The sequence below is a fragment of the Polyergus mexicanus genome, unplaced genomic scaffold (assembly GCF_030449975.1).
Source record: "Polyergus mexicanus isolate NDT 795.1 unplaced genomic scaffold, iyPolMexi1.0 SCAF_5, whole genome shotgun sequence".
In the NCBI taxonomy this organism is placed as follows: domain Eukaryota; kingdom Metazoa; phylum Arthropoda; class Insecta; order Hymenoptera; family Formicidae; genus Polyergus; species Polyergus mexicanus.
In genome coordinates, this window is record NW_027223325.1 from 11,302,091 (window position 1) to 11,321,115 (window position 19,025).

General features: G+C 38.2%; 1 protein-coding gene across 5 annotated transcripts; it reads right to left on the bottom strand.

Moving 5' to 3' along the window:
• Positions 1-1,315: 1,315 nt before the first annotated feature.
• LOC138933763 (zinc transporter ZIP1-like) lies at positions 1,316-18,188 on the bottom strand. 5 transcript variants are annotated; one of them, XM_070296754.1, is made up of 9 exons: positions 17,945-18,188; positions 17,523-17,862; positions 12,653-12,874; positions 12,017-12,184; positions 11,427-11,594; positions 11,177-11,326; positions 10,850-11,057; positions 10,492-10,618; positions 1,316-2,402 (listed from the first exon to the last, which is right to left on the bottom strand). In XM_070296754.1, the coding sequence occupies exons 3-9, from the start codon at positions 12,850-12,852 to the stop codon at positions 2,158-2,160; spliced, it is 1,266 nt and encodes a 421-aa protein (XP_070152855.1). In that variant the 5' UTR covers positions 12,853-12,874; positions 17,523-17,862; positions 17,945-18,188; the 3' UTR covers positions 1,316-2,157. The 5 variants fall into 5 exon arrangements, with proteins under 5 accessions (XP_070152855.1, XP_070152854.1, XP_070152856.1 ...); XM_070296753.1 differs by having other exon boundaries at positions 17,523-18,188; XM_070296755.1 differs by lacking the exons at positions 17,523-17,862; positions 17,945-18,188 and adding an exon at positions 14,557-14,687.
• Positions 18,189-19,025: the final 837 nt, after the last annotated feature.

Here is a 19,025-nt window from a genome sequence, read left to right on the forward strand (position 1 = left end):
AGAATTTGAAAATATGTATGTAAAAATTGAAAATGTAAAACTCGTTTATTGCAACGAAACGGCTAGTAAACGACAGCTTATCCCTCCTTATTGCCCGCCGCGTTTCGCTGAAATATGTTTGTTTCGTCAAGCTATTATCATTTATTTATGCGTGCTATTGCACTCTCGGGCGATCGAGGAAAGTATCGAGTCAGATAAAGCCTTCAGACAAATGCAAACAAACGACTCGTTGCAATGTTTCGTATATTCGAGCAGTCACGATTAACAAGTCAATCTCGTTACCGATTTTGAACTGTCATTCGTAGCATAAAAGAAGTTCCAGTTAAGAATAATCATATTACGCGGTAAATAAATAATAAGACTCTAATATGCGTCGATACTATCGAAATCGCACATGCGAAATGCGAAAGTCCGAGTTTCGCATTCGAGTCTCAGGGTCACTCTTCAACCGTGAAGCGCATCCTGTTCGCCAATCGCAATTGAATACGATTGACACGAAAGCTCGGATCTCGATATCTTATCCTGCGCGACACACATTATGTGTTGTCGTAAAGATAAAGCATTGAAATTATAATATGCGATAAATTATCTTATTTTTGAGAAAAGAGAGAGAATAGAGATGATGTCCCGTACATTGAAAGTTAAAGATGTATGACAGCGTTTTATTGAGATTTTTTATACATTTGTTGTCCTATCTTTTACTTACGAAACTCTTTTACTTTATCAATTAAGAATAAATTTTCCTTTGAGCGTCGAATGATAATATTTTTGGAATTAAACTTAGCGGATAGGACTTTATTTTTTATTTATAATTCATGAATGCATATAAATGCTTAAAATATAGAAAATTAGTAATTTGCGGCATAATATATGTGATGAGTTTTTTTTAATACATTTTTATTTAAAAAACACTCATTCCATAATTAAAAACAGATGGAAAGCACTCACTAGGGCAAGGATATTCTGGATATGCGCAGACGTTGGTCGATCGCTGTACGATCGTGTCTTGTTGTAATCGCTATTGTTTCTTTTCATCGCAGACAATGATACGGCATGCTTTCCAACAATAGTCAGTCGCGACGCGAAATCGACGACGATGATTACGAAAGCATTTCATCCTGAAGCGTTTTTTTTTTTTTTTTTTTTTTTTTTCAAAAACGCACGCACACATCGCCATTTATTTATTCAGATAATAATTTAATTTCTCTAAAAAATATATGACAAATATTTGAAAAATTATAGTATTATGTACAAAAGATCTATCGATCTATGTTTTAATTCTGTTGCGGGTAGAAAAAATGTGACGCTTGTAGTATAAAAAAATATTGCTATAATTTATTATATTTCTTATACAAATACGACGCATTTGGTTCCGTTGAATAATTAAGAAACTAATGGATCTGCTCGCGGCAAGTTGAGCGTCCGTATTTTTCTTTCTTTACGTATCTTTATCTTGAGGAGAAAATGCTTAAATGTTAAAACGCTCTGTCCGATATTATTAATAAATATTTTCAGCTCTTGCGTAAAAAGTTTCGTTAAAGGCACTTAAACAATATACATAATTAAACACTTATTTATTATCGTATCTAAAAAAAAAAAAAAAAAAAAATAACTGTTGCACCGAGGTCGGAACTAATATAGATATGTACTTGTACGTGTGAAAGTCTTTTCCTATTGCAAATCTTTGAGCGAGAAACTCTTCGGAGGTCAAGTCGAAATATGTCAGGGCGTCCATAACTTCTTTTTCCCCCCGGAGCAGCGGTAAAAAAAAGACATCTCTCTCTTGCCGAATATATATTACATACAAGATGCAACATGCAATACGAATCTTCCCTTTGTCACATCACGTACGGAACAGAATCAATCACAATCGACATGTAGATCCGTGCATGTAAAAAGATCTATCATTTCTCCGGTTCCGTTTCGTTTTCTCTCTGTTTCATTTCCATTTTGTCAAAATGAATGGAAAAATAGATGAGAAACGTCTCTCTCTCTCTCTCTCTCTCTCTCTCTCTCTCTCTCTCTCTCTCTCTCTCTCTCTCTCTTTGGCAGAGACAGCATCCGTTGAGATCTTCGAGAGATCCTCGATGCGCTGAGTCTCTTGCCGAAGAGAATCCAACCGTTAAGCATAGAATTGACGGAAATGCATGTCGATCCCTAACTGTGATGAGGATGCAATGTGCTGGTCTCGTTGATATCCTTGGGCCGTAACGTCGTCGTCGAGGATGTGAGAGCGTTGGAGAGGGTCTCGGCGATGCTATCGGTCACTTTATCGATCGCTTCTGCTACAACGCGATGCTTATGATCTTGCTCATGGTCGTGATCGTGGTCATGGTCCTCCTCCTCCTCCGCATTAGAATGTCCGTGACTGTGGCCGTGATCGTGGCTGTGCGAATGAGCGGCTGTAAAAAGAAAGCGCGAAAGTTTGAGGTTTTTCTTTCTTTCCTTGACGATTTTTAGTCATCGTGTAGTTTTAATTTTTTAAATAAAAAAATTAAACCCCCTATAGATGGAATCCTTTAGAAAATGGCGATAAACGTCAAGATAGAATTCTATTTACAATTTTATGTACGGCATATCTTAATGTATGTATTTCCCTATATGTATTGTTTGTATTACCCGTGACACATAAAATTATAAATAGAATTCTACAGCTCGTTTAAAGAAGGCTTTAAAATATATTATAATTATTAGAATCTTCTCGAAATAATAGATCGGTTTTTTTTTTTTTTTTTTTCGTGATACGATTATATATAGAGTGAGTAATTTGTCGTGCATCTGATTGTGTCCGTTTCCACTCTTCCCCGTCTGTCCCGCTTATTTCCCTCGTATAATCGCCGTGCGCGGATGGAAAATTCTTCGAATGACGCTCGAACAAACGGCTGCGATTTTGTCATCACGAAATGCGTTAAACCTGCGTTTGAGAAAGCCGTCGAAAGTCGGTCGGATCGTCCATCGACCTACACGTTCTCGGGTCATTGCCATTGGGTGGAGAGAGGAAGCCTCAAGATATACATAACGGGCAGATATCTTTTACGAGAGATCGATCCAATTCTGTCTTTTAAACAGACGCGATGGCTGTTCGAATTAATATGACATTTGATACAATGATATTTCTTCCCGGCGTTCGTTACGTAAAAAAAAAAAGAAAAAAAAAATGAAAAATTGGCAGGACGCGTCTTGGAAGAAGTGGGTTGTTGCCGCATGCAATTTGCCAATCATATGGCAGCCGACGCGAGTTGTGTAAAAGTTCACGTCTCGCGCAGTCACGTAGGATTAACACGCGAGGCTCGTGTATTTTATATGTATAGGATAAATGCTCCAATAGACTGTTAATTTGATAGATATTAGAATAAAGAGAGTGTGTAAATCTAATTTTTTCAAATATATATACAAAATATTTAATATTATGTATATAATATTTTATATATATATATATGTATTTCTATATATAATATTTCTCATATATATTATGTAATTTATATGTATATATATAATTCTGAATATTAATTAATATTTGGAATTATATTAATATATTTTACATGTTTATAATATTATTTTATAGAATAAATCACTCTCTCCTCTCTCTCTCTCTCTCTCTCTCTCTCTCTCTCTCTCTCTCTTTCTCTCGCTTTTTTTGTTAATGCATAGAAAATATTAAACAATAGCGAGTTTCAAACTGCGACTGAACTTTGCGTTTGCGCACTATCGTGAAAAGGTCAGAATGCAATTAAGATTATGTAATAACATGCGGTGTATTCGCGAAAAGATAATCGTTATTATGATCCACCTCTTCCCCATCTGCTCACCTTACTTTCTCGACGAAATGACAGTCGTGTAATTTATCGAACATTATTGAATATATGTTAAAGTAATATACCATCGTGCAAATGAATATTTTCGCTCCCGTGCGAAACATGCACCGATACGAAAAATATTCGGAATTGATAAAGACATTTTTTTTTTTAATTTAAACATTCTCTGCACAAACAGAGGTTTTTTTTTTTTTTTTTTTTTTTTTTTTTTTTTTTTTTTTTTACTGTGTCGTGCATCAATATTTAATACACTTCGTATGTTTATTGATCACGATTTAAAAATGAAATTTTAAATACATTATTTTAATATAAGAGCACAGAAAATAGAAATATTTCGTGCATTCTACGAGTAATTCGTTTCACATTGTTGCAATCTATTTGACGTCAGTTTTATCATTAACCTTATTTCAATCGAAATAACAACGCAACAAAGTGACATCAATTATCAAAAAAAGTTTATCGGCTAGCGTTAATCGTCGTTTCGAGGTTGAAATATTTCAACGTTTTATATACATAGATATATACGCAAATATCTTTCGTACAATCGTCTGTTAATTAAATCGTCCGTTTGATTATGATATCAACGCTTCGATAAAATTTACCGTTTTCTCTAAACGAAATCGCGTTGCATGCGACGAGGATGTTGCCACCAGTTTCCGTTTCGAAATTTGCCCTGGCCCTGACTTTTCAGTTGTAAGTTTGTCGGCAAATCGATAGATTAAACGAGAAGTAACACGTGAAGTGTATCAAGGGCGTACCCGTAATAGGTTTGCACCGAGACGAACGATCCTGCCAAAACCGGCTTGGCGATAACTATTATATTACAGATAATCCGCTGGACACGAATGACGTAAAAAAAAAGAGGCTCGAGGCGATTATAATAAATAGCAGATCCTCGTATTACGATTGATCGATACAACTCGATAGTTTTTCGTATCGATCTGCATGTTTGGATCTCCCTCTTTAAAGAGGGGGAATACTTTGCACATTCGTCTCAAGAGAGAGATACCTCGCTTTAATTATGTATATTACGAAATTTTTTTTATGCCTTTGTTGTTGCGATAAGCTTGTGATGGCTCAATAGAGTTCTTTTGTCATTTCGCGAGATGAATCTTTCCTAAACACAGTCTCATCGATACGTGAAGAAATTAATTTTCCTTTCAAATAAAATGTAAAAAATCGAGTATATTCGGAATTGAGAAATAACGAAGAAAAACGAGCTCGCTCATCGTAAACAGTGATTTTAATATGAAAAAATATGAATTATCCAAGATAAGATAATCCCTTCATGGATAACAACGTACGTAAATATATATCGTCGTGGATCCGAAATGAAAAAATCGATGAGGAAGAGACGTCCGACGAACGGACTTTCACTCTCAATCACGGCAATAAATTTATACAATTCCGCGTTTGAAAAGACAGGCGGAAATTGCCGCAATCGCGCGAGAAGCCGAAGAGGAAAAGCGAAAACGCGTACGATGGCGATAATAAATCTATCCGTCCGGTCGCGCCGTTACGCCCCGATGCGCTATTCTTCCGGGAAATGGACTCACTGGCGATCTGCAAGCCCAGCATTAGCGTGAAGCCGACGATGATCGCGACCAGCTGCAACAGGCCGCTCTTCTCGTTCGCCCTTTCACGCGCCAACACTTCGAAGAACACCACGTAAAGCAGAGTGCCAGCCGCCATGCCTTGCAGTATGGTAGGCGTTGGTCCCAGATTTTCACTGTCGTTCTTGAAATGGCTCAACGCTAGCCCAATCCCGATCCCAATCGGCGTCACCATAGAAAAGATGGACAGATATCCGAGGGTGGCTCGCGTGGACGCGCCGGCCACGTAGAGCTCCATCCCGACGCAGAAGGAGATGACTAGTTTGTGAGTCGCGATGGCAGCCGCTAAATAGACGACCGAGCTGATGGATGGCTCTAGGCCTACCGCCAGGCCCTCGAATATCGCGTGGAAGGACAACGCGAGCACGGTCAGTAGACCTTGCACCGAAGTATTTTGCGTCATCGTGCCATGTTGATGTTGATGATGATGGTGGTGGTGGTGGTGGTGGTGATGATGGTTGTGATCACGATGATGATTATTATGATGATGATGAGAATGATCCTGATGATGATGATGATGCCTGATTGGCGGGTAGTTCAATTCCGACATCGCCAGTTCTGGATCGGAACGTCTCTCGACGACCTGACGTCCTTCGTTCGATAACGCGGGGGACAGGACGAATATAGCCGGCAGGACCTTGTCGTCCTTGACCACATGATTGCGAGGTTCATCGAGCTGGATCTTGGATCGTTCCAAGCTCGTCCGGTTCTCCTTGTCTTCGCGATCGTCCTGATCCTTCCACGCGGTAGACCTTGTGGTGGATACGGTGGTGGTCGAATCGCTTATGGTCGATGGGCCCGTCTGATTATTGTTGCATCTGCGCACCGATACAGTCCGATAGAGCAACGCCCCTGAAGATTCGGGTTTACCGGTGAGGACAGCGTGCACCGCCTCCTCGACGAGATAGACGAGGAAGAAGCCACCGCAGAAGAGCAACTCTGCCAAACCGAGGGTACCCAGAGTCGGCAGCTGACCGTTCGACTGATGCCTCTCGACGCTCTCGCGCACTTCCGGTGCCAGATGCAGGAACGTCGTGAACAGAAGCACTCCGCCGCCGAAGCAAAGCAACAGCGATGTCAATAGACCCTGGAGACGATTTGCCGTTTGCTAGGATAAGAGTGCTCGGTATACAAATTCATCTCTACGGATTTCCCGATCGCTTCGGCATCCCGATTTTTCTTTAGAGAAAGGGTGGAAATTTTTATATATTTTTTATATATTTTCAGAATTAAATACTTTGAAGAATAAGATATTATTATGAAGAATAAGATATTATTGTTGGCTACAAGTGCCATATATATATATAACACTTGTAGCCAAATAATTAAGAAAAATCGAATAATTCCAGATAGTTTAGAGAGTCCGTAGATGTATATTGTAAAATACCGAGCACTCTGTATATCAATCAACAGCTATTCCGGATGTGTTGCGATTACTTCGTGATCGAACAGCAATCTCACATTATTTACAAATATCATTTTTTTTTCTCTATTTCTGATTTCTCGATCAAATATAATAGTTTCTGTGCCGCTCCAGAAACGTGTTTACGTTGTAAGCTAATTTGAAATCGTAATATACATCCGCAAAATATTTGATGCAAAATTAATTGGTATTCACGAATTCAAAATCGTAAGCTTAAATTAGCGGAAAAATGACCCGTGCAGCGCATAAATATTCAATGAATATCCAAGGATATCCGCCGCTATCGAGAATAGATATCCAAGGACGGTCCACTGAGTGTATCTCCGTTACGTCGATTATTTTCCCGCTAATTCGACCGGAGAGCAACGTGTTTGCTCTCGACATTTCTTAACCGAGTCGAGTCGGCAAAAAGACAAAACTTCCGGAAATGCTGCGAATCGATCAAAAAGAATCGGCGATTCATCCGAGAGGATTTCCGCTCGATTTTTCTCCAACGTACTTGTTTGTCCGCCGCGGAGGTCGAGTCAACGCCCGGCAAAGATGCCGAAGTTGACGTACTGGAACGATCAGAGGAGATCGGCCGAGAGTGTTTTCGAAGTCTTTTCTTGGCCCTGTAACGTCCTACGATCAACGGTAGAGTTCCCAGTACCAGAGAACCTAAACCGAGACCGACCATCGCCCCGATCTTCGACATCAGGAGGACGCTGGACGTCGTGTCCTCTTCCATATCGGACATCGTTTCAAGATATCAACGATAACGATATAATCAAGACTATGTCGACGAAAATGACTCAAGTTCAATCTGCGAGTGTCTCTTTGCTAAAGAATTTCGCAATTGCGCTACGCCGATTATCTCGTCACCATTTCACCACCTCTCCCCTTCGCGCCTCTCCTGTCGATGACGAGTCTTGTCATCTCACGCCCCTTTTCCCCGATTTTTCCACCAACTTTTCCAACGTCACGGGCAAGATCGTCGGCTAGAACTGATGAACGATTCTCCCATTCGAAGCGAATCGAGCGAGAGAAATCCACGCGCCGCGACGGCCGATCAGACACTATCTACTCCGGTCTCGACTCGACGAGAACTCGGCTCGATCGGACCCCTCGGCCGCCGCCTCGTCGTCTTACATAGTCCGAGCTGAGCCGTTTCCTGCCCACTCCCGCAACAGCTACGTCCCGTCCTTATCCATCCATCGTCCACTGGCGTGTACACGCTCGCTCTAGCACCTGGACGGTGACTGATCGCTCAGTGGCGTAAAATCAACGATGGATCCCGAGAAGAAGGGAGAGCCGAGGAGGTCCATGTCAGAGTGCAAGAGGGAAAGGTAAAGAGAACGGGGAAAGAAAAACAGAAACGAAATAAAGATAAGAGAAGAGAAGATAAGATGAGAGAAAAAGAGAGAGCAGAACTAGAATGAAGCGAGAACGAAGAGGGATTGAAAATGAAGGAATGAAGATATACGATGGATGTGAAATTTGCACATCTTGGCGACATTCATCCCTTCTATATTTATGCCCTGCTTTCTTTGATAGCGTTTAACGATGTACGTATCAATGTTGATTGACAGAGGAATGAAAGACGATCAATATCGACGACGAAAACTTTATCAGTGATTTAAATTTAACTCCGACGATGTTATCGCTCATAACAAAGGGTGAATAATCTTTCGAGTTGTCTGCTCTTTCACCTTTCGCAGGATGGGGCACCTTGAACATCGGTTACATCGCTGCAATTATTCTATGCCTGACGAGTGGCAACGCATAACGCATTTTCCCTCCGCGGCGAACGCGGGCGTCCGTGCGTAGGCGCGTGTACAATACATACGCGTGGATGCGCGAATGAAAGAAATCGTCGACGATACTCGTCTCGTGCGCGCGCGCGGAGGACACGCGTGCAGACGTCACTTATGTCACGTCGTAATAAACATTTGCATCGCCGATTGGAAGATAAATCTTCCAAGAGTGTAACGAGGAAGACGAAGATTAAAGAATGATGGGCGAAGAAATTGGAAGATTCGCGGATCGATCCTTCGGCTTTGCGGATTGATTAATTTCAGTTTTATGTAAATAAATTTCTCCTCTCAATTTAATTTCATCTAATTTTCACAGCGTGTCAACACACGGATGAGAAAATCTAAGAGGCACGTTGGTCGCTTTCGAAGCAAAAGGCGTGAATTTAAATCTGACCATGTTGATTGTTCATCAGGCTCCGCGATACTTTCACCCTTCTGCGCGCGAAAAAGCGAGAGGATTCACGCCGCTCGATTTCGAACGAACCATTGAACATCGAACGGTGGATTGTAAAATCGTATAGTGCTCAACGAGCCGTGGAAATCGAGATCTCGTGAAATCGAGATCTCGATTTCCACGGCACGAGCCGTGGGTGTTCCTCCTGTGTACGTGTGTGTACGTATATGTTGTCAATTACGCTGATAAAGAAATAATAATCGAGCCTTGCCATTCACTTTCGCGGTTAGGTTTCAGGGTTCTTTTTTTCTCTCTCCCCCTTCTCATACACGATCGCCAAGTATGAAGGATCGCTCGAAGGAAACCCTTCCCTTCCGGATGACTCAAGAGTGGACAAGAAAAATAACGGCTATATTTTCTGGCGAGGTGAACTTTTTCAAGTCAACCTTACGGGAATTGTATCTCGTATTGTGAATCATCATCGACAGGATGGCCTCTGCATATCGCGTGCCACATTCTCTTCTCTCTCTCTCTCTCTCTCTTCCTATGCATTTGCGACGCTCGACATTTCGAACGTTGGCCTGCGTTGGCCTCGACGTGCGCGTCGCTCTTTCTCTCCCTTTTGAGACAGAGAGAGAGAGAGAGAGAGAATATCGTGATAAGTGACTGTTGATCAGTAATTAATTGCTCGCTGACAATCGATAAATACCAACCATCACCTTTGACCTCGGCTACATGCTCGAAACATCATCCTCATTTTCAAGATTCGAAACTTTCCCATTTTCCCCGCATTCCCTTTATTTTCAATCGTTCATTCTCGCATCTGTTTATATATATATATATATATATATATATATATATATATATATATATAAAATGTATTTTTATATATTTTTAAGATTTTTCTAAATTGTTGATATACGGATATTTTGTTTTAGGGGAAGAAAAGAATGTCGTGCCTATTAGCAGATCAAAAAAAAAATTTCCACATCGGTTGAAATCAACCTTAATCAAAAGCTCGTACAGTTGATTGATTATCAATTACGTGGCATCTTATCGCTTTTCTTCTCTCAGCAACTAATCTTTTTATCGTATCGCATATTGATTTTTCCAAGAGATTATGCGCGTTTCAGGCAAGATCAAATGTATATTCGACTTTTCCTCAAATGCATACAAATATTTATGTATCTTTCTTATAATTATAATTTATCGTAACTTGATTACTTCCCAATATATAATATTCTTATCCATAAAAATCTTCATGTTTATTCATTCAAAGAGACTATTCATTCGAGGAATGTGCGAATATAGATCAAAGGAAGCGCGGAGATAAAGCATTTATTTTTACGCCGCTAAATATTTCATTTCTTATATTTACGACTGTTATCATTGGAAAAAAAAAAAAAAAAAACTGTACTAAAAATTAGTATAAGATAAAATTGTCTCTACTTACTCAACATCTGCAGACCAAACATTACGAGGAAACCGAAGAGAATAGAGATGTATTGTCCCAGTCCGGTTCGATGCTCCTGCAGAATCTCGAAGAACACTACGTAGAGCAAAGTGCCCGATGCCAATCCCTGCGACGAGAAATCCAAAGATAAGTATATTTTCTCCCAAGTTCATACATTATGTAATTTTTATTATTCGATTAATCCACAAATAGATATGTATTTCAACGATTGATTCGAAAAATTTACACATTTTCTTTAAAAACTTTATGACAATTATCAATTATTTTAAATCTTTGATACTCTTTATCTCAAATGGATATTCTTTAAACTTGTGATACTTGAAAAAACTCGATTTACCTGTAATATCACAGCCATTGGTCCACTGGCAGCCGCGCTTCCACCGCCGACTAGACCCATTCCGATGCCGATTCCTATCGGTGACACCACGGCGAACGTGCACGTGTAAATTATTGACAGATACGTTCTGGTTCGGGAAGCGAGCAACTCTACGCCGATGCAAAAGGCTATAACGAATTTGTGGGACGCCACTGCGAGAAACATGTACCTGTGGAATCGTTCGATCAGCATCAATAATAATCATTTAATAATTATAATTGTAATTTTTTAAATTACAATTATATCTATAATTAGAGATATGTCCCGCAAGGAATAATTATTAATTACCATACGTGACTGGCGGAGCTCTCTAGACCAATCGCAAGTCCCTCGAATAATTCGTGCACGGATAAGCCGAGTACTATTAATAATCCTCGCAGCGAACTTATCACAAAGTCGTCGTCGACGCCTGTTATCACAGGTAAATGGCTGTGACCCCTGTAAATTAAAAGATCGTGTGAAATCTCTTGGCGCTCGCGAAGCATCGACACCACCGATGAAAATCGTTATTTTTTGGGCTGAGAAGAAAATGGCTTACGTATGCGAATGACCGTGGTTGCTGACGCATGACGGTGTCACCTGGCCGTCTTCTACCAATTCGTTAGTGCTACGATTTATGTCTTTCTTGTCGGTTATCTGTCGCTCTACTTGTCTCTTCCTCAGGTACGTATGTACGGACTCTTCCACCAAATACATGATGAAGAACCTGCAGAAAAGATTTGCGAAAAATCAATTTATTAATCCATCGTTAAAAAATAATTAAATCTAGATATTTTATTGAAAAATATAGATAGTAAGCAGTAAAATAATTAATAATACGATATATGTATATATATATATATATTATAAAATATATTAATATGTAAAAATTAATATATAAAATATATTAATATACATATGATGTAATTATAATTGCATAAAATTAATTTATATTCATAAAATCGCGACTATATCAACGCGTATATCAACGATTCTAAAAATTTAAATCGCGTAATGAGTAATACTCTTGTTTTTTCGTTGTGGAGGAATCTTACGCGTCAATGGAAAGATATTCTACCTTTTTTCTAACACGATCTTTTTTATAATCTTAGCTCTGACACATGATGACATCATGAAGTCTCAACTCACCCGGCGCACGCGAGCATATATGCCAATGGAAACTCGAGAGGCTCGATCTTGCCATCCTCAACGAGATTTTCTACACCTTCCGCAACTTCCGGCATCAAATGGAGGAACGTTGTGCTGAAGAGGACGCCTCCGCCAAAGCCGAGCAGGAGGCTGACAACTTTCGTAGATCTATACGCATTCGATATTTAATTATTTTTATACATTTATCTCGCTAATTCGGTCGTATTACATCGTTGGGGATTTTTAAAACGATATTGCCAAAATTCAAAGCCATTGTTTGTGGGATTATACCGTCGTAATCTATCAAGTATCATAGCAAATATACGTCTTGAACTCTTTACTCACCGTTCCACGTATTTTGCCGTATATGAGTAAAAATAAATTGATAAAACAGTGTTGATAATTATATAAATTACTTTCCATTTCTACATTTCTGGCGTTTATAAATCTTATCAAAAATTATTATTAGAAATTTATTGTCGTATGAGTCATGGAGATGTAACATTTAAATAATTAAATAGCGCGATACTAAATATACCTAGAAAAGATATCTAGAGAAAGACTATTACCGTGAGATTTCTAATTTGTATTAGAATCTTTAAAATATCTATATCAGTTAAACAATGTGATATTTACCTGGGGTTATGTCCGTTCAAATCCCATTTGAACCATTTGGCCAAGAATATGGGTAAGATGCCCATTATTGTACTGACGCTGCACAAAACTACCATGGTGACTGCTTTGGCGGTTAGCACCTCCTTATGCGATTCCAAGGGGTGATCATGATTATGATGTTCATCATCATTCATCGTCGACGCTAACAGTAAATTTGCCATGATGCCGAATTTTGCGACTCCTCTGCAATAATGCGATAATAATGAATTTTACAAGTCAATGCGCAAAAAGTATTTATGAGGAATCAAATAAAGTTTCCTCATTCTTGTATCGATCAAAGATATCACAAGCTTCTTTCAGGACACGTTAAGGCACACAAAAAGAAATTACAGTCTTAACTGATATCACAGAGATAAGTGATGTGAGCGCTATTTGAGAGACAAAAAATCGGATTATGTAGTAATCGCGTTCTCCGAACGATCGATCATCGGTATTCAACCGATGATATTTTTTAGTCGTAACTGAATTGCAGTTCGAATTGCTTTCGAAACACAACTTTTCGTCGCACAAAGATGCATGCCTAATCTTTTCACGACAGACACTTTATCTTCGCGAAGATTTATTATAATCAGCAGTTTTGCATGCCAGCAATCGCGTGCGCTTTTGTAACATAAATTATCTCTTTTTTTATGACGTAAGGATATTTCGTTACATATATGGGAATTTGATGTCAATGTGGCATTACTAAGGGAACATTATATCCTTGTGTTTCTACAAGTTTTGCATGCTTGTAGAGTTTACACAATTTAAACAGTGTTTATAATTATACAATTTTCTGCAACAAAACTCATGTCACCTTTATATCCTCTTTTTTTAGCCAATCACTATTGAATTTATTTCAGTTAACTTAAAGTGCTTCACAACTTTGATAATCAAGTTAGTTAGAAAATTTCTTTATAACTTCCCTGATAAAAATGCAATATCTCCAAAATTTACCTTTTTAGATAATTATCTATAAGCGCGATAAGTGTTGCAGATAAATGTTACCAACAACAAATTTTTAAGTATTAATTTTTCGGATAAAGATAATTATAAATAATTTCTCCGCTGTGAAAGTTATGCAATAATTTTATGATAATTTTTATCGATATCGTATTTAGAAAGAGAAACTTGCACGCGTGTACTTGCATTATTTCGATAATATTTGATAATATTTCTATTATCGTGACATTTCAAAATTTGAACAACTTTATTATGTCTTCGTGAAGTAACTTGTTTGATACGAATTATGTAATTTATGAGATCGGCGGATGCAAGCTCTTTCTACGAATAGTATGTGAATATCGAAATGCTTGGAGATTTGTTCGAGACTCGAAACACAATCGGGTCTTAATTGCTAGAAAATTAGATTGCACTACAATCGCAGCCTGCAATCGCGATAAAAAGCTATTTCAAAACGATCCGATATTGAAAGTAATCGACAGGCGACGCGATTTTATGAAATTTAATAATAAAAGTGTCGAATATTGTTGTCAGAACCGATTCGATCTTGTATTGTATTGATGTTGTATATTATTATACATACGTCAAATCTTGCAACGTCAAATTGGATGCGAGCAATTAATTTGTTTGTAAAATAAACATATAGTTTTTATATTGTTAAATTTTAAATTAAGCTATCTAAAAATGTAAGGACTGTACATTTAGATAAACTAATTGAGCCAAATTGACATATGTATATAGCTAGTATGTTATATTTAGTGTGTTAAATTATATTTGGATTTGATATAAAGGGTTTCTAAAAATAACATGTATTATTTTATAATACACGTGTCATAAATGGGATAACGACAGAAAAATTTATAATGAAAAATTCAACGAGTCGCGTATCGATTATTTATTTCATCTATCCGATAATTTTATACCTCCTTTGACGTTTTCCTTTAGCTTTTCCCGGGGCACTACCTTCTTCCTAAGTATTCTGTAGTCAACTTAAGAGAAAGAAAATATTTTCAACACCGTGTATAATCGCGAGAATCAACGCACTACTAATCGCACTGTCTTTTCCACCCAGCATTTATATACACGGTGTGTTATTCGATATCGTCGCCGGTGATGTTCACCGGACCGCTGGGGGCGTCGCGCGATAACATGGCTCCGCCGTTGGTGGGCATTACGGTAGATCCGCGCACATTCGGCGTACACTTATAAGACGTATCCCAGGTAGGAATACATGTTATTTGACGCGAAAATGACATCATTTATCATCTAAATAATGCGCGCTTCATATCTGAGATATGACTCGGAATGCCTGTGTTTCCTCAAAAACAATAATGATCGACCGCGCGAGTAAATGATAAATAATCGATGAATAATACAATAGCGTATATATATTAAAAGAAGAAGAAAAACAAATTAGGGAGACTGTGAGTTAAATTCAAATTTATATATTTTTTTCTATTTATTTTCATTTCCTTCATTTTCATATTTATTAAATTTTTCTTGTCAATGCAATATCAATTCGTGTCTCCTTTACGAGGCACGAATTTAATCGATCCTACCGTCTGCGGGAAAGAAGAGAGATTGTTGCGAAAAATTCGCGTAAGTAATAGTACCTAACGCCTTTGAAACATTGCGGTGCACAGATACCAAGGGGAAATGAATGTAGTGAAAGTGCATCGGCGACGTGACCCTCTGGATAGAAAAAAAAAGAAGCAAGGAGGATAGGGAGAGAGACGGAGGGAGAACGATTTTTATTATCGCTCAAGGTAAACTCGAGGCGATCGGCCGCATATACCTAGAGGAATGGAGAAGTCATTAATAAATGTTCCCCGTCGCGCGTTTCTCTAAATTTCAAAATTAACTATCGACTCGTATGTTAACCGGAAAAATTCTTAGTTACCATTGAATCCCGAGAATGAAATTATCGTGAAAATCGATTTTTCCTCTTGCTCGTCGTTCGCATTTTGTTCGACAAATAAATATCCTTCATCTAATATAAATACGTATTTTTCCACACTTTTACCTCACATTATGATTACGTTCGAGATGTTTTTCTGTTTCCCCTCCAACTCTTTCCGGCCACTAATCCATGAATTTGAACAGTTGATACGATAAGCTATATATTTTTGTACGACTGTGCGTGAGCGTGTAATCGTGAGCCTCTTCATACAAGTATGTCTGTTGATAACGCATCGCTATCGCGTTATTTAATCGCGATTCACACATGCACAATATGCGATTAATTTATGATATTGTTATTCGAATCGCAAATCGGGGATCCCTCGCTCGTTTTCAACTTTGAACAATTTACGAATTATTTAATATCGTAAATAGGAAGATAAATTGATTAGGAGACTTTTTTATTTACGTTCGAAATATTATTCCACTAAAATTATTTATTAGTTTTACATACAATACATACATATGTATATACACACAACTTTAAATATTTTATTAATATTATCAATTATTATAATAAATATATCACTAAAATATTATTATCATTATGATATCGAACGATATTATTAATCTTATTAATAATACTACTATACATTGCAGATTGCATATTAATTAATTTCTCCGACTTAAACATATGGGTAATTTGGAATCTTCTCGTATCTAATCGTTGGAAATACATACTCGAATGGGGTGTGTGGTAAGAAAACGTGACGGGCTTCTAAATGCTGACACGGACATCGCTCAGTGATAATGCATGCCTTTTCAAATCCGAGGAGGAAACGTCGTACTCTTTTTTAGCATTAGTATTTCACCGGTCGGTCGTTTCTACGTGCATGGAGATTTTCCTTGTACGAGAAAACTGCCATTATCGCAATCGTATTACAAATAATTTCACTTTATATATATTATATATCGAGTATAATTTTTTGAATAATAAGAGCGATGAATTTTATTTGTATCATCGAATTTATTGATACGCGTACCGATGGAAAATTTTTTTTCTCTGCAATCTCTCACAATTTCTTCCTCAGCACTTTCTTTTATGTCGAAAAGATATCTGAAAAAATATTTTTCACGAGCACGCGGGATCCCTTGTCTCGCAGAAGGAAATTATTATACCGTTGATTGTAATCGTATTACAAGTTTATTTCATCAATTACGAACCTTTTAGCAATAATAAGAGCGTTTCGCGTTGAATTATATTGAATTTATTAATGAAGAATCTTTTTTTCTTTCAACAAGTAGGTCTTTTCTCACCTCGAAAAAAATGTCTGTATTCTTATTTGCATTTCACTGGCCGGGAATTTCCGGGAGTGCGTGGGGATTTCCCTCGTGTACTCGGAGGGAACTATAATAAGTATAACTCGTGTCTCGTAAACGTATGTGGCACACGCGTCTTACTTAATATGCGATACGAGACGCGTGACGGTTTTGTTTATTAATGTACATACGCGTGATTCAGACTCGAATATAACTCGTAGACATCGCGGATGTTTCTGGTTTATTCGACGTATTAATCGTCAATATCGCTGCTAGCAATAGAATATGCTAATAACGCCATCACTTTTCCCTCGCAATGCCGAAAAGGACATAAATTGGAAGACACACATGGAAAAATATAATATACATATTCGTGCCTGAGTGTGCGCCGAGAATTTATTCTGCAGTTGATCGAAACTTGATTTCAATCAAGATTCTTTATTCATCGGAACAAATAAATGTGAACCGAATTGAACGATAAGAGATGTAGCAATTTGTAAAGTCAATCAAAAATTATGAGCGTTCTCAACTTTTTTATAAATTTATAATTCCTCTTAATTTAGTTATTTATAAATTAAATACATGATTTATTCAGACAATACGTCTCCATTTTCAGGAAGCTTTTTGTTATTTATGGCACGTACGTTTAGTAAATTTACTTTACTCTTACCTCGAATATCGCAGAAACTCTTGGACGAGGAAGAGAAGAAAAATCCGCGCGTGTCTTCGACAACAAATATCGCACGTCTGCCAGCCGATCAATCCGAAGAATGCTTCGTCGAAAATTGGGAGCACTGATCACACGTTCGCCGCGTCGACAAAAAAAAAAAAAAAAAAAAACGTCGTGATGTAATCGAAGTAATTGATCGAATTTACTGTCGTTAACGATTTCTGACAGATGATGAGGCTCGTTCGGTGTGACGGTCACACGAGGAAGGGAGAGAACGTCAACAGGGAAGAACACTCTCTTCGTCGAATCCAAGAATCAGCACACTCGCGGAAGCTTTTTGCTAACGATTCGAACAATACGATAAATATAATCGTCCAGAGTATATGGAGGATGAAAAAAAAAATCGATAATAAATAATTTACATGATCCTCATAATGTTCTCTCATACGAGAGTGAGGGAACACCTTGAGCGAGAAAAGAAACTGACAGATGGATAACGATGGATCCGGAGGACGTCGAGCGCGGAATAGCGGATGCCGAGGAAGCGCCGGCGACTTTAAATCAGGATAACCAATCGGAAGGGATCGCGAGATCGGAGCGGAACGCGCGCGAGAGGAATGAGAAGTATCCGAGGAGAAGAGGCGAGAGACACAGCGGAGAGGTGCTTGTTCTCGTCGTACCTGTTCTCCGGCAGATGTCTTCGTCTAGGATTCCCCTCCTTAGGGTGGGAGAAACACAGCGGAAGACACGTTCGCGGTGGTGGGCGAATCCATGGATTTACCCCGATCGCTCGTACGTACGATGACGTATTCGATGAGAGAAGGGGGAATCCGGAATGCAGTTAACGACGGTCGAGTAATCGGCCGAAATACCAAAGTCGCGTCTCACGCTCCCGTGCGATTATCTTCCTTTGATTCGCCCCTTTTTTTTTTCCACCGCATATTGCCCTCCGTCCATTCCCTGAATTCTGAGCAAGAAAAAGCCGCTGTTCTCTTGGGGATCGCTCTGAGACTGGAGATTCTCTGTTATCTGCAGATTTAGATGATCAGAGATCCTGATGCATAAAAAGCGTCTTTGTTTAATTGTCAAATATATCCGCTTATCGATATCTTACGTTATTATATGACATATGAATGGTAAATCGAATAAAATTATCTCTTTTACACGCATAATTTTTCCATAATACGTTTGAAAATTATTCACCAAACAAGAATTCAATGTATTCTCTTTTTATTGATAATTTATTATCATTGTATTGTCAAAATTAATTTAATTGTTATATTATAATTAACACTCATTAATTAAATATTGAGTCAGATAACATATTGGTAAGCTCGAATTGTGTGCGAAGTTTTTTTGCTCATTTTGTCATTTTTTTTTATATTCTTGGAAGAGCGCCGAAGAACATTATGAGATATCGGATGGATTGAAAAAAATAACAACATTAATGCGTTATCGCGAACCATATAAATTTCGGTCTCATTCCAGAATCGCAAGTGTTTT

Coding starts and splice junctions, on each gene's coding strand:
- LOC138933763 (XM_070296751.1), bottom strand. CDS start 7,587: ATGTCCGATATGGAAGAGGACACGACGTCCAGCGTCCTCCTGATGTCG. Junction 6,537..7,350: donor CCTCCGCGGCGGACAAACAA/GTACGTTGGAGA, acceptor CTCTTATCCTAG/CAAACGGCAAATCGTCTCCA. Junction 2,403..5,371: donor GCTGGGCTTGCAGATCGCCA/GTGAGTCCATTT, acceptor TTCTTTTTACAG/CCGCTCATTCGCACAGCCAC.